Here is a 19,620-nt window from a genome sequence, read left to right on the forward strand (position 1 = left end):
AAAGACTATGCTCCCATAAAGCCATTCTATGCAGTAGAATCAAAACTCAGTGCCATTGTTCTTTTCTTCTCAGTCAGCCTCATTGTGAGCCACATTCAGAGAATGCGGTTTAATCACATGCTCATCAGCCCCAGTCCACCTGGCCTTGGTGAGCTCTTATTAGATCAGTCCCACCATCTCTGTGGGTGGACACACCTCTCGTGATCCTGACTTTTTTACTCCAGTTCTCCCTCCTTCTGCTCTTCATTTGAACCTTGGAAGCTCAGTCCAGTGTTCCAATGTGAGTCTCTGACTCTATCTCCATGGATTGCCAGATGAAGGTTTTATGGTGATATGTAAGATATTCATCAGTGTGGCTATGGGATAAGGCCAGTTCAGACACCCTCTCCTCTGCTGCCCAAGGAACAAGCTGGGGACATTTGCTTGGAATCCCTCTATAGTCAAGTCTCTTGCCTACCCTAAAATGGCATTCTTAATTAAGATATCTACTTCCTTGCTCCCATATCCACCCTTCCTCCATCGCAACCATCCCATTTTCCCAGCTCTCCCCAATTCTCCCCTTCTCCCTTCCCTCTCCTCATCTCCCTTTACCCCTACCCCACCCCAAATCCCCGTGCTCCCACCTTTTGCCTGGCAATCTTGTCTACTTCCAATATACGGGAGGATAACTATATGGTTTTCTTTGGGTTCATCTTCTTATTTAGCTTCTCTAGGACCAAGAATTATAGGCTCAATGTCCTTTGTTTATGGCTAGAATCCACCTATGAGTGAGTGCTTACCATATTCATCTTCTTGGGTCTAAGTTATCTCACTCAGTACAGCGTTTTCTATTTCCATCCATTTGCATGCAAAATTCAAGATGTCATTTTTTTTACCACTGAGCAAAATGCTAAAGTGTATATGTTCCACAACTTCTTTATCCATTTTTCTATTGAGGGGCACCTAGATTGTTCCAGGTTATGGCTATTACAATCAGTGTTGCTATGAACATAGTTGAACAAATGCTTTTGTAGTGTGATTGGGCATCTCTTGGGTATATTCCCAGGAGTAGAATTGCTGGGTCCTGAGGTAGGTTGACTTCCAGTTTCCTGAGAAATCACCACACTGATTCCAAAGTGGTTGCACAAATGTGCATTCCTACCAACAATGGATGAGTCTTCCCCTTACTCTACATCCTCTCCAGCATAGGCTATCATTGGTGTTTTTGATTTTAGCTATTCTGATAGGTGTAAGTTGGTATCTCAATGTTGTTTTGATTTGCATTTCCCTGATCACTAAGGAGGTTGAGCATGACCTTCAGTATCTTTTGGCCATTTGAACTTCTGCTGTTGAGAATTCTCTGTTCAGTTCAGTTCAGTTTTTTTTAATTAGGTTAATTAAGTTTTAATGTCTAGTTTCTTGAGTTATTTATTTATTAAAAATTTCCACCTCCTTCTCGCCTACCCTCTTCCTCCCCCTTCCCACCTTTCCCTCCCTCTTTAGTCCTAAGAGCAGTCAGGGTTCCCTGCCCCGTGGGAAGTCCAAGGTCCTCCCCACTCCAAGGGTACCCAGTTTTCTTGTTAACCTTATAATGACTCCCATTACTTGTACCAGCTGCTAATAAATATACTCAGTGTTGTATTAGAATAAAAATTAATGAGCAGAGCAGAGTCACCTTCACGAATACAAGTGCCAAAATACTAAGAAAATGGTCAAGCAATAGAACTTACAGATTCTCCCAAATACCTTAGATTAAGTATAACCAAGAAATTGAATGACTTGTACAATGAAAACTCTAAACTTCATGAAAGGAAATAGAAAAAGATACAATAACCTAGAAAGCCTTCATGGTTTTGGATTGGCAGGAATAATATGGTGGAGACGGCCATTCTAAAAAAATTAATCTAGACACTCTATTCAATCCCAACAATTCTTCACAGTATCTAGAAATCAATCTTAAATTTCATATTTTAATACAAAAGACACAGATTAGTCAAAGCAATCATGAACAGCTATAATATTGCCTGAGGTATTACCATCACAGACTTTCAGTTATACTATAAAGGTATAGGAACTTAAAGAGTGTGACATTGTCATTCAAATATCATTGCCTAATGAAATATTAGTAAGAATCTATACATAAATTTGTACTCATATATCTATATGTCATTTAACTAAAGAGAACACGGTGCAACTCAGGGAATTGACAGCAATTTTACAAATCATGCAGATCAATTCAAATAGGTGTAATGAGAAGAATGAATCTCATTCCTTTATGTAGACCCAGCGCAGAAGTCATCTCGATAAGCATCAAGGGCCAGAACCTAAAACCTAATACCATGAATTTGACAGAGGAGAATATAGGGAATAGGCATGACCTCTTTGATAAAGGAAAGGAATTTCTGAACAGGATCCCATAGACTTTGAAAACAAAAACTTAATAAATCAGACCTTGTGAAATTAAAGTTTATGTATAGCGAAGAACACCATTACTTGAGTTAAGAGGAAGATACCAGCATGCCTAAAAATCTCACCAGCTCCATATCAGAGAAAGAGATAATACCTAGAATGTAAAGGCAATTAAAGTATTATCTATATAAAAAAACAAAAATAAGGGGTTGGATAGATGACTCAGCAGTTAAGAGCACTGATTGTTCTTGCACAGGACCGAGGTTCAATGCACAGCACCCACATGACTGCTCACAACTGTCTGTAACTTTACTTTCCAGAACACAACACCCATGGCCAAACACCATTGCACATAAAATTAAAACAGAAAAATAAAACAAAAACCAGAAAGTATGGGGCAAAAAGTTGAGCTGGTGCCTAACTAGAAACTTCAGCAGTACTCACTGTGTTCATGATATGCACAGTATCTGCATGTGCATCAGAAGAGAAAGGTAAACACTAATACCAACAAACTGTAAGTACTGTGACTGAAAATAATGACTTGCCTGTAAGATATTCTGGTACAACAGTGGCACGAATGTTATTGAAGTAACAAACCAGTCTGATTGTATTTAAGGAGACTTCATGAAAAGGAACCCATGCCTGACACTGCTAACATAGCCAAGATCCCATGAACAGATAAGTCATGAGCCTAATGGAAGACCCAATACTATTATTCTGCCAAGTAGCAAGCCAATAAAATGGCTGTCATACCCATTGATCTGTGCTTCAGTCAGCCCTCCTTAGAGAAGCATCTTCCTAAAGGAGATGGAAACTAACACAGAGACCCAAAAGTCTAAATGTACAGAGTAAATGTGTGCCCAGATTTAAGTGGGATGTCTTCTGCAAAGCCTTCCTCTTAAGCCAGAGTTATCTCCATATTAAAGGAGCAGAAGGATTGTAAAGCCAGGGGTGATGCATTACTCCAGTGAAAGAGTGTCTTCCAGAAAGGACACTACATAGAAGAAATATTTTACAATCAACTTTCCAGGGAAAAAGAAAAGGAAAATAGTACAGAATATGTGAAATAACACGAAGGAACCAATAGGATCTAAGTCAATAAAGAATTACCCATTTAGAAACAAAAATTGCAAAGTTAAAAATGTCCAAAATACATTTAAAGTGATCTTGCTTTTTCTGGGATGAAAAGAATACATCAAATGTTTTCTTCACTAGCAATTCTGCAGAAGCATCCCCATCCTAAAGGGGAAAATACTCTGGCCAAAAATGATCCTGCAGCTCCAGATTCTGGAAACAAGAACAGATTACAGCCAGAGTCACTGGATAGAAATAATAAAAGATGGTCAAGGTCAATATAGCCACTTTAGAGCTATCAGAACAAGGGTGATATTAGCAATATAGCCAGTACCCTGTGTACTACACAGGATTTCTCTTTACTCTGAGTTTTCAAAACTCAATATGCAAGTGTCAATTCAGGTATTTTATTACTGCATTTTCTGCATCTAAGTAAGTATGAAATATTAGTCACTTCACAAGACAGATGTGATATTTGACTTACACTGACACTAGAGGTATGACAGGATCTACTCTGACTTTATTGTGTCAACTGTACAACTGCAGGATGCCCTGTGCACTCACTGGGTTTTGGTCAACAGACTCTAGGTGTGAAGAGAAGTATAAAATGTCATGCATTCCCCAGGAGGTGCAATACAGAGACTTGGAACTTGAGCAGGGATAATCCACTAAAAGCATACATGTTTCTGTGTGACCACAAAATCCTGAAACTAAACCATTTTTCTTTTAGAGGTTAGGCAGATAACAGGCTTATAACAGCAATATATATGTATATATATGCATACATATACATATTCAATGTAATCTTCAGTAGTATTCAGATGACATTTTCCAGAGATAGATGGAACAACAAAGCTACAGCTACGTGCAATATCAAATCTCTCCTGGAAGACAGCACTATGAAAATTAGACCACATTTGGAGAGATCACAATGAATAGAGTCTGCATATGCTTTAAAGTTGTCAAATAAAGCCACCACAGCACTGTCAGAAGAATCTCTGTCCAAGGAGAGCAAAGGATCCAGATGTGAAACAATGGAGCTAGACCCCAGGATCTCAGCAAAGATAAAAGTTGCATTGTTGAGGTAGTAGCTTGTCACCCGTTGCCCAAAAATCAAAAAGCACTTGAACCCATGTCACCTCTTTGCTCTTCCCTCAGGAAAAGTGTGTTTTCTCGACCTGAACTAACCCATCCTTATCAATTAATTTGTCCAGTTATTCATCCTCACCTATCCTTTCTCTGTAGCTTTTCACCAGATGTGTGCTTTCTCACCTCTGGCTGTTTGCAGGTACTGCCTCTCTCTGTCTTTCTGGCTTGCTTTGTCTTCACTGTTCTCCACCTTAGAGCCTATAGTGCTGGCCCACGTCTAACACATAAGCCTTCTGTGTGCTCCAGTAGTTCCCTGTACTACACGTGCATAGAATGTGACCAGTGTGGACATTCTGTCCATCTGATTTGGAGGGTTATATCATATGGTTGCTGAATAGTGACTCTTGTCATGAGTCTACTGCTTGTCCTAGTACATGGTTGTTGACTAGATAACAAAGGGAAACTATCTGGCATTTAGCTAGCTTATAATAATGTCTGGATGCAACCATAAGCATATTGCATTCTTCTCGTTTTGTAATGTAGGGGTACATACATCATTTTATTCTCAACTGTGAGTGGTGCTCTCAATCTGCCTTACTGACTTATGCTAACTTAATTCTAAAGTCTTTGAGATTGAGCATATTACTCTTGCTTTTGTGTCTAGGTTCTGCTTGAGTGCATCCTTGTTCCTTTTAAGCTCCCCCTTAAGAATCAGTATGCTGACATTCACAATCTACGTCAGGAAGAATGGAAACCATATAGAAATTTTAAAGAAAAGCATTTTCTGAACGATGACAAAAATTTACTGAAGTGTTTGCATATTTAAAAGTTTTCTATTAAAACGCACTAATTTGAAATCATTCATTTAAAGCTCTTTATGGTATCAGTAGCTTTTTGGTGGATTTTAAAAGTGACAACCAGTCCTTCTGCCCAAGTGCTACCCCCTTAAATATTTTCATATCACTAAATATTTTGGTAGAGAGCAAAAACAGTTGAGTAATGGTTTACCTGCATTTTTCTCATCTGTAAAACTTTCATGCTGATCTCTCACCTACCCTCCATTAACTTCTCATAGCCAATAAGCAGTGATCCTCCTTGCCCCCCCCCCTCTCTGTGTGTGTGTGTGTGTGTGTGTGTGTGTGTGTGTGTGTGTGTGAAAGACAAGGGAGATATGTAGAGGTCAGAGGACACCATCTGGGAGTAGGTTTAATTCTCCTATCATGAATTCCAGGAATGGAATTCAGGTTATCAGGCTTGTATGGAAAATGGTCTTAGGTGCTAAGCCATTTCAATGTCCATTTTCCTATGTTTTCTTTCCATTAAAAAATAAAAACAGAAGTGTTTCTAATATTCCTCTCCTTCCATAAATAAGCAAATGTTTGTACAATGCTAGCTAGTAGTGAAAACATAGGACTGTGCATGCAGCTTGGGGGTAGTGTGAGTTTGCCTCATACATGTAAGGCTTCAGGTTCCCTCTCTAACAATGAAAAAAGCAACAACATTTTAAAGTAACTAAATATTTTTTCAGTACAGTCAGTAATTGTATAATGCACAAGGACCTGATGATCAAGTCCATGCCTTTCTTATTTCTTTGGGCCCAGAAGAAATCATTATATATCCCCTGCTCTTTGATTTATTCCCATGTGTTGTGTGTAGTCATAGATAGACCTATAGGGAATTTTCTTCAGAATGTATAGATTTCTTATAACTCAACACTAGAATGACAGCCCAGTGACACAGAGGGCAATAAATGGATCTGAAGAGAAATTGTGTTAGTATTCAGACACACCCTGTCACAGCACCTCACACCATCTGCATGGCTGCATAGCAAATGGTATCTTGTCCCCTTAAGAGACCGTCTGCTTACTCTCAGTCTCTCTAGTGCTCTCCCTCCCTCCCTCCCTCCTTCCCTCCCTCCCTCCCTCCCTCCCTCCCTCCCTCCCTTCCTCCCTCCCTCCCTCCCTTCCTTTCCCCTTCACTCTTTTTCTCTTTTTCCCCCACTGAGGCAAGCAGATCTCAGCCTCTTTTCCTTCTACCTCCTCCCTCTCTGTCTTTCTCTGTCCCTTCCTTCCATCCCTTCCTCCCCACTACACCTCCTCTTTTAATAAAATTTTGCAGTCAATCTCCATCTACATGGCATATTTGTCTGTCCCTTACCAGCTGCCGTTTGAACCTCACCCACATGCCACGTGACCTGGAAAGATTTCCAAATGTCCCACTGGCACACTGGAAGATGTTCAACACTATCAGCCATCAAGTGTTGCAAATCAAATTTCAATGAGAAGATACTTGATATCATCGAGATGGTGAAAATACAAAAGATAAGTCAATCCTGGTGATACATTTCTGCAATTCCTGCACTTGGTAGAGGAGTGTGTGTGTGTGTGTGTGTGTGTGTCATATGAGGTTGAAGCTAGACAGCAAAATAGGGTCTAGCAATTGAAAAGCAGATGTAGCATGCTTTGGATATAAGTCACAGGTAAAGCACTTGTCTAGCATGCACAGGTGCTGGGGCACATGTTGGGGTGTAAAGATACCAGAGAACAGGAACCTACTACATTACTGTTGGAATGTAAATTAAAATGGTGCAGTCACTAGCACCTGAGCTTTTATATAAGAAAAAAGAGAGAAACCCCTATTACCTACTGCTTGATGAGTAGGTAAACAAAGGGTGGTGTGTTAATACAGTGGTCTAGTTTCTAGTCATGGAAAGAAGTAGAGAATTGATACATCGTATAACATGAATAAATATCACAAACATTAAGCTCAGTTGAAAGTAGCCAAAGTACTGAAGAATAGGACACTTCTTTATCAGATTATTTGATTTCTCTTATATACCCAGAATGAGACACTTGGAACAGAAAGTTAGATTGGTAACTAATAGGTGGTGGGGGTCTGGAGAAATGAAGAGTAACTACTAATGAATAAAGGGTTTTTTCTCTAATGACAAAATTATTTTGCAAGTAAATAGAATTATGGTTGCATAATTTTAAGAACATAGTAAAAAAAACATACTGGGTTATATACTTGAAAAGAGTGAACTTACTACATAAATGTATTACTTCTCAATAGCTATAGATCACATTTCATGTCTATGTATGTTTTTGTCTGCATATGTGTATGTTCACTCTGTGCATGTCTGGTGCCTGCAAAGAGACAAGAGGGTTTTGGATTCTCTAGATATAAATTTACAGGTTACAGGTATCTGTGAGCTTCCTTACATTTGGGTGTGATTGTAGGTTGAAGGGTTTGTGCTGAGAGGTATTGAGGACTATTTTTCTCCTCCTGGAGCGTGCAGAGTACCTTCCAGTACAGTGAACTGTGGTTAGTAGGTAAATAATGTAGTTAGACATCAGCTCAACTTCTCCATATTCAGTGACAGAAGTGTTACCTCCAGAAACAAGACCTTAACATCAGGTTGTGTGAGCAACCAAGAGCCTTGGCAATAGCCTATGCTATTTGGTGGTTTCCATGGGTCCCTTTGGTTAATGACTCAAGAGGCTGTAACCTGTTCCTGGCACTGGAGGTTTAATTTGGTGGCACATGATATCTAGTTGAAGTCTTCTCTCCCCTGTTGTTTTTGTCTCCTTGTGAATTCCTTTCACATGTGTACAGGAAGCTTCTGAGGGTAGTTGCTGTCCATATAGATTTTTAAAGACCTTCAGTATTTGTTGTCCCTCTCCATTTCCCCTCCTTTACCTTTCTGTTCCATCTCCCTTTCATTAAACCACCCAACTCTAGTTTTTCTCTATAGCTACATAACACTATAGATTTTTTTCCTTTCCTTGAGAGATAGTGTCCTCCCTTCTGGTCCCTTACTAGGTTCCATACCTCTGTGGGTATTCAGAATTGAGATTCCCATATCAGAACCAAAACACCCTTAAAAGAGAAAACAACAATATTTGTCTACATGTACTGAGCACTGTATGCTTTTGTCACTGAGTCACTGAGTCTGACCTGGGCATGCACAGAACACACACATGGTGCTCAGTTGCTGAGTACCATTGTGAGCTCACAGTACATCACTATGCCCATAGAATTGTGTTGCTAAGAATGAAGCAGAGTTCAGCTCACACTGAACCAAGGATCTGCCCAAGCAGGACGCTTATTTGGTTCAGTGGGGATACTTAGTCATTGTTTTGGATCATTTACTTTTGGGTTTGTGAGGGTGTGGGTGGCTAAAGGGGAAGGCAGGGAGGGACAGTAGGGCCAGGAGGGCTGGGAGGGCCAGGAGGGCTGGGAAGGCAGGGAGGGCCAGGAGGGCAGGGAGGCCTGGGAGGGCAGGGAGGGCCGGGAGGGCAGGGAGGGGCGGGAGGGCAGGGAGGACAGGGAGGGAAGGGAGGACCGGGAGGGCCAGGAGGGCCTGTGGAGCCTTGAGGCTCAACATGTCGGAGGATTTTGAATACGATGCTTTTACAGTTAGAGCCCCTCGGCGGCGGACTCGCTGGTACACCCGCCTGTGGCCTGCCTGCCTGGCTTGTGGGTGCTTGGGTCAGAGAAGGCAGCATTTTCCCCTTAATTTAATTGGTTATGATCCCGTGGGGAGGTTTCAAAGGGCGGCCAGTGTGGGTGATGTTGCCTTAGTGGAGCGATACATGAATGGCAGAAAACATCATGTCAATGAATGCGACCGAAGGGGCAGGTAATGGGGCCTGGGGAGGGGGGAGGGCCAGGGGGCAGAAGGGGCAGAAACTGTAGGGGACAGTCAGGGTATACCAGGGAGAAACATACCTTCCAGATCTGCAGCCTGAGGGAGGGCAGATGTCATGCTTAAGGCTCTTCTTTCATGGAGACCTCTGGGTTTTGTACCTGCTTTAGGCTCCTAGGCACCTGAAACCTGCGCACCTTGGAAGGGCAGCTCCTAGGCTTTCTTTAAGAGAAGCAAAACAAAGAACTTCAGTTAATTTACAAATCCCTTTACATTGTCTCTTTTAGAGCACTTTATTGGGGGCTTTAAAGGAATTTAGCTAAGAAAACCACATACATCTTTTTATGTGTACACTTACAATTTTTAGGTTTGAGTGTTTTGCCTGCATGTATTTTCAGTGTACTGCACAAGCATAGGAAGAGAGTGTTGGATCTCCAGGAACTGGAACCATGGACAGTTGTGATCTGCTTTGTGGGTGCTAGGAATCAAACCCAGGTCCTCTGCAGGAAAAACTAGCACTTGTAAATGCCAAGCCATCTCTCCAGCCCTTATGTATATGGTTTTAATGCTGTTATATGCAACACAGAAAATTGTGTCATAAGATAAATTTTCACATATTAAGTCAACTCAAAATCAAAGAAACCCACAAAGAATCACCAAGAAATCTTATGTCTGTTTCATGCTTGCTGAGGAATCTCATAAGGAAAATTTCAACTTGAACTATAACTCTATCCCCCGGCCCCTTATTTATATACATGTTGTGTGTGTTTGGGTACATATGTGAAGGCTAGCGGTTGACATTCTCTTTGAAAATTTCTTTTCATCCTATTAAAAAAAATCACATGTGTGTGTTCACTTGTGGCTCACACATGCCCACCAAGTGTGTGAAGGTCAGAAGAGAACTATTGACAGCTGTGTTCTGCCACCTTGTGGATTCTGGGCATTGAATGTAGGCCATTGGTTCTGCCAGTAGGTGGCCTCATGTGATGAACCACCCTGTGGTTCCTCCACTTCAGCTTTTTAGACAGATTCTCTCACCCAAATCCCCACTGTGTTTGACTGATAGTCTTGGAGTATACTGATTGACCTAGACTTGCTGGCAAGCACGCTTTGGATATCCTCCTGTATCCACATCTCCAGCACCAGTTTCTCAAGGTGCTGGGGGTTCTGAAGTTGGGGTATCAGGCTTGAAGGGCGAGTGATTTCCCAACTGAGTTTTAACTAACACTGCAGCCCTCTTTCCTTGTCCTTGTTTCTTATTTCTCAATAGATTATAGGCAGGAAACAATGACCCTCAACCGTAGATTCTCCATAAGAAGTTATTTAGTCTATCGTTATTCAGTCTTCCAAATTAGAGCTTCATACATATAATAGAACAGTAAATTATTGTTTCAAAGTATTTTTGCTTAATAACTGTATTCTTTAAAAACACTGAATTTTCCAGCTGTATTTATCCATTCTGCCAGTCCACTTATTCCCTGTATGTAACTTAAATATCTACTGTACAGCATACAAATCTACTAGCTCTCAAGACCCTCTCATTCTTAAAATATTACATTTGTCCAGTCAGCTTTCCTGACGTTCTATAAATTTAAATATTGAAAACAATGAATGATGCTCAGTTGAATCCCTAGTATTTTTTGCCTTAAAGCTTTTTGAAAATCAAAGCAAGGGAGCTATGATACCATAGGTTATCTCCTTCTGGACAGATTTGCTCAGTTTTTTTAAAGTTACTTATTTATTTATTTATAAAAATTTCCACTTCCTCTCCTCCTCCCAATACCCTCACACTCCACCCACTGCCTCTCCTCCTCCCTCTCTAGTCCTAAGAGCAGTCAGGTTTTCCTCCCTGTGGGAAGTTCAAGTTCCTCCCCCCCATCCCTCCAGGTCTAGGAAGGTGAGCATCCAAACAGACTAGATGAACACCTGAGAAAAGAAATAAATAAATAAGAAAATTTTAGTTTCTTCTCTTACATCAGAAGGAAATGCACATTGGTGTCTACTATTTACACTTGAGTGTGCCTTTACATAATAATCTGTAATTTCCTAAAATGTCCTCTCAATTTGTAGGAGTCCACTACATTACGCCTCTGCCCATAATCATCCAAACGTGGTAGAGTTGCTATTATCCAACATCTGTATCAATATTAATATGAAGGATGATGAAGGCCGAACACCATTAATCAAGGTAGCTATCGGGAAACACTTTTCGTATAAAATGGATTAGAAATTGTCCTTATTTGTTTTTTGTTGCTGTGATGAAGCACTGGCCCAAACCATCTCAGGACAGGAAAGGTTTATTTGGCTTACAATTCCACATCACAGTCATTCATGAAGGGAAACCAGGTCAGGAGTTCAATCAGGACCTGAGGCAGGAAATGAAGCAGAGGTCATGGGGGAATGATGCTTTTCCATGGCTTTGTCCAAGACTTGCTCAGATTTCTTATACTACTCTGGACAACCTTCCCAGTCATGCCACCACCCCTAGGAAGCTGTGCCCGCCCATATCAACCTCAATCAAGAAAATACTATACAGGCTTTCCAGAGTCCAGTCTGGTCGAAGCAGTTCTTCAAGTGAGGTTCCTTCTTTCCAGGTGTCTTCAACTTCTTCCACGGTATCAAAACAAGGAAATGAACAAGCAACCTCCCCCACTACAGCAATGGCCAAACAGTGCTAGTGAAATGCTTTAATATCTAGGTGTGGTGGCACACCTCTGAAACTCTACCACTTGGAAAACTTTGGTGGGGAGGTTATGAATTTAGGAACATCTGGGTACTTGAGGACCCTCTCTCAAAAAGAGAGGGATAATATGCATAACCTAAATAATTGGTCTGATCCAAGGGTAACTATTCAGTGGAATTGTTGGAATGCTTATTCAAGTTCTTGATTTCAGTATCTCTTTCTTTATACAATACCCACAGGCCACCGAGAGGGACAACATTGAGTGCATCTGTATCCTACTCAGGCACGGTGCTGATCCCCACATTGTCGATGACAGCGGACATGCTGCCCTACACCATGCTATTTGCAGGGGAAAAACCACAGTTGTCCGCAAGCTGTTAGAGTATAATGCAGATATTACAGCAAAAACGGGGGTAAGAATCATTCAGCTTCATTCACAATGTACTTCCAGCAATGACACTCAGATCACTTTCCACATTCTGAAGCTCAAGCAGTCTCACTGAATCTGTTCAGAGTCAAGCATTTTTTCCTAATCTGTTTTTCATAGTTTTATAGGTAACTTAAAGGAACTCAGCACAGCACCTTTTGTTTCAGACTTGGGCTTTACTTTAAAATTGAACAAGTAAAGGACTTGGGCCCACACATACTTCACATACACACAAACAATAGAAAAAATAATTTTAAGATAAATGTCTGTAGAAAATACAAATCTGTTGCAATTAAGAAGCTACTGATATGACTTGTCCCTCAGAGATGAGGCTAGAGTGGGAAGGTCACAGGCACACAGGTAAATGTGGAAATTTGATCATTGAAGAAAACATACTGGGAAGACTTTTTCACTTAACTTTTTCAGATTTTATATGTACATAATGAAGGAGCCAAAATGTGATTCTTATCTTAGACAAGGAGCAACTCCATTGTAATTAATGACCTAAGCCTGAATCCAGGAAGTTCCCCAGTCAATTCTCCAGTTCCCCAATTGGCTAAACAGTTCCAAACCTGGCCTTACAAGGCTGGGAGACCAGAGTTGCAGGCTCTGGCTGCTCCTGACCATAGTGACACAAAATTTCCACAGTGGATGAAACTGTTACTAGTTTTGTCCAATCAACATGCCCCCCATGTTACTGCTCCCTGACTGCCCAATTATTAAAAAGATACTTAGAATTCCCCATGTCCTCCTTCAAAGGGCCTGCAAGTCTTTGTCCCTGGTCCTCATTAACATTTTATATGGGTGATGGACTGTTGCATGCTGGCTATTTCTGAAGAATAAGCACTCTTTGTGTTTACATACCATTTGAGTCTTAGGTCTTCCTCCAGCATTTTTTGGACCACTGCAACAGGAAATGATGTTTGGTTTGGGAGAAAATTTTTAGTTTCGGGAAAATAGTTTTGAAATACAGATTGAGAAACTGCTCCAGAGATGCCACTTGAGTTCACTCATTCAACAGATGCACACCAAATCTACCGCCATGTTTTAGGATTGGGGCAATGGAGGCACATCTCCATGGAGCTAAGAAACTTGGAACTAGCAAGCGTTTGTGGGAAGTTCTGGAAAAAGTGGTGTTCATGGGCATTGTTGGACAGGGAAAAATGTTTCCTTTTCAAAGGAAAGGGAAGTCCTGTGTGTGTGAATCTGCAGCAAGGACTGAAGGAAAATCTATCCTTTTGTGACTCATTTTCTTTACAAAATCGGTGATACATTTTTCAGTTGAGAAGCATGTCAGTTTATAAAATGAAAATTTTCCTTTGCAGTATGGATTGACACCTTACAGGCTGGCAATAAATGAAAATCAGCCTGAAATGGCGGAGTTCCTGATTCAGAATGGTGCGGATGCACATGAGGAGCTTGCGCCAAATAGGTACCATTTCTTTTTTACAATCTTAGTGCCATTTTTGAGGGTGTCATTGCTTAAGTAATGAACACCAAAATGGTAGAGGGAATATGGCTTCAACTCATAAGCACCTATTGAGAAAGACTAGCTCACAGGGAGTGTGAGCTGGAAAAGAGACTGTTCCATCATAAACAAAGGAACAGTGTGTATCAGGGCTCAGATTCCCATTTAAAAACAAGTTGTCGTTTCTAATCTGACTTGATTGGCAATTTTCTACTTGTTAAGGCAACTTCACATTAGTGTTGTTTACTTTGAAACGTCTCAACTTTATTTTCAACACTGAAATGTATAATTTTATTATTTCTTATTCTCTTCCTTAGATATTTTATTCTTAAATATGTTCAACTTAAATATTTTTTTCAAATATTTCTTTGATCACTCAATCTGCTTTAAGTGAATTTTGAATAAGCAAATAGATTCCGTTATCCATCGATTAGATGATATTACCAGATGCTATTATTTTTTCTGGTGTCCTGTCTGAAATATCTTGACAATGTGTTGGTCAGATGTGAATCTGTGCACCCAAACTCTTGAAACAGTTAATCTGGATAGGGACACTTGTCCAAAATGAGTACAAAGAACAAAGACTCCATTGAGAAAATACCTCCATACTATCTGGTTGTAAGGCATTTTCTTAATTAGTGATTGATGGATGTGGACCCAACACATCATGGGAAGTGCTGTTCCAGGGCTCATGGTCCTGAGTCGTATAAGAAAGCAGAATGAGCAATCCAGTAAGCAGCTCCCTTCCATGGCCTCTGTAAGCTCCTGCCTCCAGCTTCCTTCCCTGTTTGAGTTCCTGCCCTGACTCCCTTTAATGATGAACTATGATGTGGACATATAAGCCAAATGAATTCTTTGGTCCCAAGTTCATTTTGGTCATGGTGTTTTATCATAGAAATAGCAGCTCTAAATGGGACACTTGGTATTTAAGTTGAGTTCAGCATTAAAAACCAAACGATTACCTTTTTTGTTCATATGTGTAAGTTTAAAGTCAGATGAATTAAAAAGTAAAGTCTGTGTGTTGTGTATTTTTTATTGAAAATACACTTTTGCATACCATATATTCTAAACATGGTTGAGCATCCCTCATCTTCATGTACTTGTTTTTGTGTCCCGTCCAAAATACAGTACAACACTGTGTGATGGCTTTGCCTTCCATCTTATTTGAGGCATGTGTTCTAATTTTTTTATTTATTAAAAATTTCCCCCTCTTCCCCGCCTCCCTTCCCCCCCCCCCCGCTCTCCTCCTCTCCCTCCCTCTCTAGTCTTAAGTGCAGTCCGATTTCCCTGCCCTGTGGGAAGTCTAAGGTCCTTCCCCATCCATACAGGTCTTTAAAGGTGAACAGCCAAATAAACCAGGCTCCCACAGAGTTAGACCATGCAGCAGAATTAAATCCCAATGCTATTGTGTTTTCTATTTTTATTTGGCACTTGGCCACTTACTCCAGGTGAGCAGGCTGGGAAGCCTCTTTGGTATTTTACTACCTCCACCTCCTTTGTACTATAAAAGTGCTGGGATTATAGATACATTACACAGTGTCTGAGTTTTTGTTGAATTACAGGTATTCAAATTCTGGGCTACTGTGACAATTATGTATACCCACTGAGCCATCTATCTGGCTCTAAAATACTCAATTTTTAAAAGAAGACTTTCAGCCTAAATTAAAGAAGTGGTTATAAGTGTATTGCTATTAATTATGGAACTAAGGCTTCTGAGTGCAGAACACTTTCAATTAAACCTCTAATCCAGTTAGAGGGCCTGTGTTTCTCTCTAATAAGAACCATTTGAGGTCATTTATTCTTCCTTTAATACAAGATAAACAGAAATTTGTAAAGCTGGTACTTTTGAAGCAAATAGAGAAAGTATGCTTGTGTCTTTGACATGTAATAACACAATTTTAGGAATTCATGACTAGGAACATGTCTCAGGAATAAAGTACTTATTACACAAACCCAAGATTTCAGAGTTCAACTCCTCAGAACACAGAAAGGGCCTCATGTGCTTGTGTGCATCTTTAATCTCAGGGAACCTCGAGGGCCATGGGAGATGGAGACAGGAGGCTGTCCGGAAAGTTATACTTTAGTCTTGCTTTTACAGCTGTTAACAACAAGAAACTCTGCCTCAAAACTGAGTTAGGAGGTAAGAACTGGCAGTCAAAAATGTCCATTGACCTAAAAAACATGCACTAGGATCAACAGACACAAATGCATACACACATGTGAACAGGGACACATATCAAATATGAAGATGAAAAAGTTACATTTAGATTGTTGATCTAATAAGACTGGGGATCATTATCTGCTCAAAAGACATTGAAAATAGTGGTCAAGGTTGAAGGTTTTCCTACAGTTTGCTGGAGATCACTTCAGCAGAGGTGCTATTTTGGACAAGGTTCACACCGCAGGTGAAAAGTCCCATGACAAGCTCCAAGACCGTGATGACAGCCAAAGCATGTAAAAGGAACGGCGAAAGCAGAAGCTAGGAGAATAAAGCTGCTGGTCCAGAGTATACTGGCAATAGGCCCCGAAGTCCAGCAGTCTTAGCTGTGACCTGGGAAGAATATAGCTGACAAAAGAATGTTGCTTTCCTTGAGTTTTGAAGCTGGTCGTGAGTTCCAAAGACTCAGGATTACACAAAAAGTCACTAAATAAAGAAACAGCCAGGCGGTGGTTTCAGCATTCACACATGAGTGAACTGTTAAAACAATTTGAAGGTACCACAACTGTCATGGCTTCTGAGAATGCAGGCAGAAGGATGCTTAGAAGCAAAAAAAAAAAAATACTTTTTCATATACTGACCATTGAGAGCATAGTACTCAACAGAATGCCTCCAAAGAGTTCTGACAGAGTTAGGACTGTGGGGCCATGGGGACATGCAGGCAGATGAATGGAAGAGGAGCACTGACTCCACGAGCATATAATGCAAGGTCACTGCAGCATTCAAAGCAAATCGTATGGAAAAAGCACTGCTATCATTCGTGTGTGTGTGTGTGTGTGTGTGTGTGTGTGAGTGTGTGTTTTATTTTTTTATTTTTTTATTATTATTTATTTTATTGTGATAAAGTATCAGAAAATATTAAATACCAACATTAATATTTACTTTCACAAGTCTGAAATAATCAATTAATTCAGAAATGAGCAATTATATCCAGATAAACAATATATACATGAGGAGCTATGTCCAATCTTTGAATGTTTGTTATTTTATTGATGGGTCTCTAATGCCTTATAATTTGAACCTTATTCTTAAAGGGCTTTTCTTTTTGTCTTAATCTATCAAATAAAATTGTTTTTCCTGGAAGAAACTAAAGAAGAACTATTCAGGAGTCTCATTGCCTGGTCATAATCTCAAAAAGAGGTCACTAAATTCAACATTGGGAATTCATTTAAATCTTTCTCCCCACTGTGTGTGTGTGTGTGTGTGTGTGTGTGTGTGTGTGAGAGAGAGAGAGAGAGAGCGCGCATGTGTGGTTGCATGTGGGATAATATGCAACCATGAAAATAGCAAGGGGCAACTTTGAATGTCAATCCTTTCCTCTCTCACTTTTAGTATAAGCTCTTGCCTGGACATATATGGCCTACAACTTCTGTATATTTTCCTGTATGTACCCTATGTTACCATATGCACAGTAGAATTTCAGATGAGTGCGATTCTTTGAACTTCTCTGGGGATCTGAGCTCCCATGCTCATGAATGTGTTGAAAACATATTGTTCACTAAGCTCTCTCCAGAATCCAGACATTAGGGTGGTTTAAATTTTTATGATTTTAATGAAAATGGCTTATATTAATTTATAAATATGAATTTCAGATACTATAAATCATTATATTTTCAATTGTCTTAGATCTTCTTTCAAAGCACTCATAATTGAAGCCACTGTCCTTTTCTCTTACCTGAGTTGCTAATATGATGTGATACATGATATTTGTTTTCAGAACACTCTTGAAAGTTTCTTGAGTAACCAAAATACACTTTACTTCTCTTTTTGTGTTCATATTTTTTTTCTTTTTTTTTCCGTTAGACTTGTTTATTCAAGTATCCGAAAACACTCTTTCCACTTCCTCCCCTCCTCCCAATACCCTCCCGCTCCCCCCACTCCCTCTCCTCCTCCCTCTCCATTCCCAAGAGCAGTCAGGGTTTCCTGCCCTGTGGGAAATCCAAGTTCCTTCCCCCTCCCTCCAGGTCCAGGAAGGTGAGCATCCAAACAGACCAGGATCCCAAAAAGCCAGTCCATGTAGACGAAACAAGACCCAGTGCCATTGTCTATGGTTTCTCAGTCTTCATTTGGACCTTGGGGGCTCAGTGAGCCTCCATATCAGCCACATTCAGAGAATCCGGATTGATCACATGCTCATTCAGTCCCAGTCCAGCTGGCCTTGGTGAGCTCTCATTCGATCAGTTCATTGTATCTGTGGGTGAACGTACCCTTCGCAGTCCTGACTTCCAGTGCTCCAATGTGGGTCTCCGTCTATATCCATCCATCATCGGATGAAGGCCCCCTCTGATTTTGCTTTCCTTGCTCATGATCTCCCTCCCTCTGTTTCTCATTTGGACCTAGGGAGTTAAGTCCAGTGTTCCAATATGTGTCTCTGTCTCTATCTCCATCCATCGCCATATGAAGGTTCTGTGGTGACATGCAAAATATTCATCAGTATGGTTATGGGCCAAGGCCAGTTCAGGCACCCTCTCCTCTGCTACCCAGAGTACCATTTGGGGACCTCCCTTTGGACCTGGGAACCCCTCCAGAATCAAGTCTCTTGCAAACCCTAAAATGACTCCCTTAGTTGAAATATAAACTTCCGTGCTTCCATAACCATCCTTCCTCCCTCCCCCTCCCATTCCCCCAAGCCATCCTCAATCCTCCCCCTCTTCCTAACCATCTCCCCTTACTTCCACCCCCCTACCCCCGTGCAGCCAATTTTGCCTGGCAATCTTGCCTACTTCTAATATCCAGGAGGATAACTATATGATTTTCTTCAGGTTCACCTTCTTATTTAGCTTCTCTGGGATCACGAATTATAGACTCAAAGACCTTTAACTATGGCTAGAATCCACTTATGAGTGAGTATATACCATATTCCTCCTTTTGGGTCTGGGTTACCTCACTCAGTAAAGCGTTTTCTATTTCCATCCATTTGCATGCAAAATTCAAGATGTCATTGTTCTTTACCGCTGAGTAAAACTCTGTGTATATGTTCCACACCTTTATTAACCATTCTTCTATTGAGGGGCACCTAGGTTGTTTCCAGGTTCTGGCTATTACAAATAGTGCTGCTATGAACATAGTTAAACAAATACTTTTGTAGTATGATGGGGCATCTCTTGGGTATATTTCCAAGAGTGGAATTGCTGGGTCCTGAGGGAGGTTGACTCCCAGTTTCCTGAGAAACCACCACACTGATTTCCACAGTGGCTGCACAGGATTGCATTCCCACCAACAATGGATGAGTGTTCCCTTCACTCCACATCCTCTCCAGCATAGGCTATCATTGGTGTTTTTGAGTTTAGCTATTCTGACAGGTGGAGTGTCAAAGTGGTTTTGATTTGCATTTCCCTGATCACTAAGGAGGTTGGGCATGTCCTTAAGTGCCTTCTGGCCATTCGAAGTTCATCTGTTGTGAATTCTCTCTTCAGTTCAGTACCCTATTTTTTAATTGGGTTAATTAGAGTTTTAGTGTCTAGTTTCTTGAGTTCTTTGTATATTTTGGAGATCAGACCTTTGTCTGATGAGGGGTTGGTGAAGATCTTCTCCCAGTCAGAAGGTAGCCTTTTTGTCTTACTGACAGTGTCCTTTGCTTTACAGAAGCTTCTCAGTTTCAATAGGTCCCATTTATTCATTGTTT

At 40.7% G+C, this 19,620-nt stretch overlaps 1 protein-coding gene across 3 annotated transcripts in view; it reads left to right on the top strand.

The window, feature by feature from the left end:
- The window catches only part of LOC148120171 (uncharacterized), a 50,771-nt gene that overhangs the window by 14,098 nt on the left and 17,053 nt on the right, over positions 1 to 19,620 (top strand). For 2 of the 3 annotated variants that reach the window (XM_087912067.1, XM_087912068.1), the window contains exons 1-4: positions 8,902 to 9,193; positions 11,270 to 11,387; positions 12,122 to 12,295; positions 13,635 to 13,741. In XM_087912067.1, the coding sequence (XP_087768193.1) occupies positions 8,937 to 9,193; positions 11,270 to 11,387; positions 12,122 to 12,295; positions 13,635 to 13,741 (656 nt within the window). In that variant the 5' untranslated portion in view covers positions 8,902 to 8,936. Of the gene's footprint in view, positions 1 to 8,901; positions 9,194 to 11,269; positions 11,388 to 12,121; positions 12,296 to 13,634; positions 13,742 to 19,620 lie in introns of those variants that run through there. The other variant, XM_087912069.1, reaches the window with a different exon arrangement.

This window comes from Myodes glareolus, chromosome 12 (genome assembly GCF_982192425.1).
Source record: "Myodes glareolus chromosome 12, mMyoGla1.1, whole genome shotgun sequence".
NCBI classification, from domain to species: domain Eukaryota; kingdom Metazoa; phylum Chordata; class Mammalia; order Rodentia; family Cricetidae; genus Myodes; species Myodes glareolus.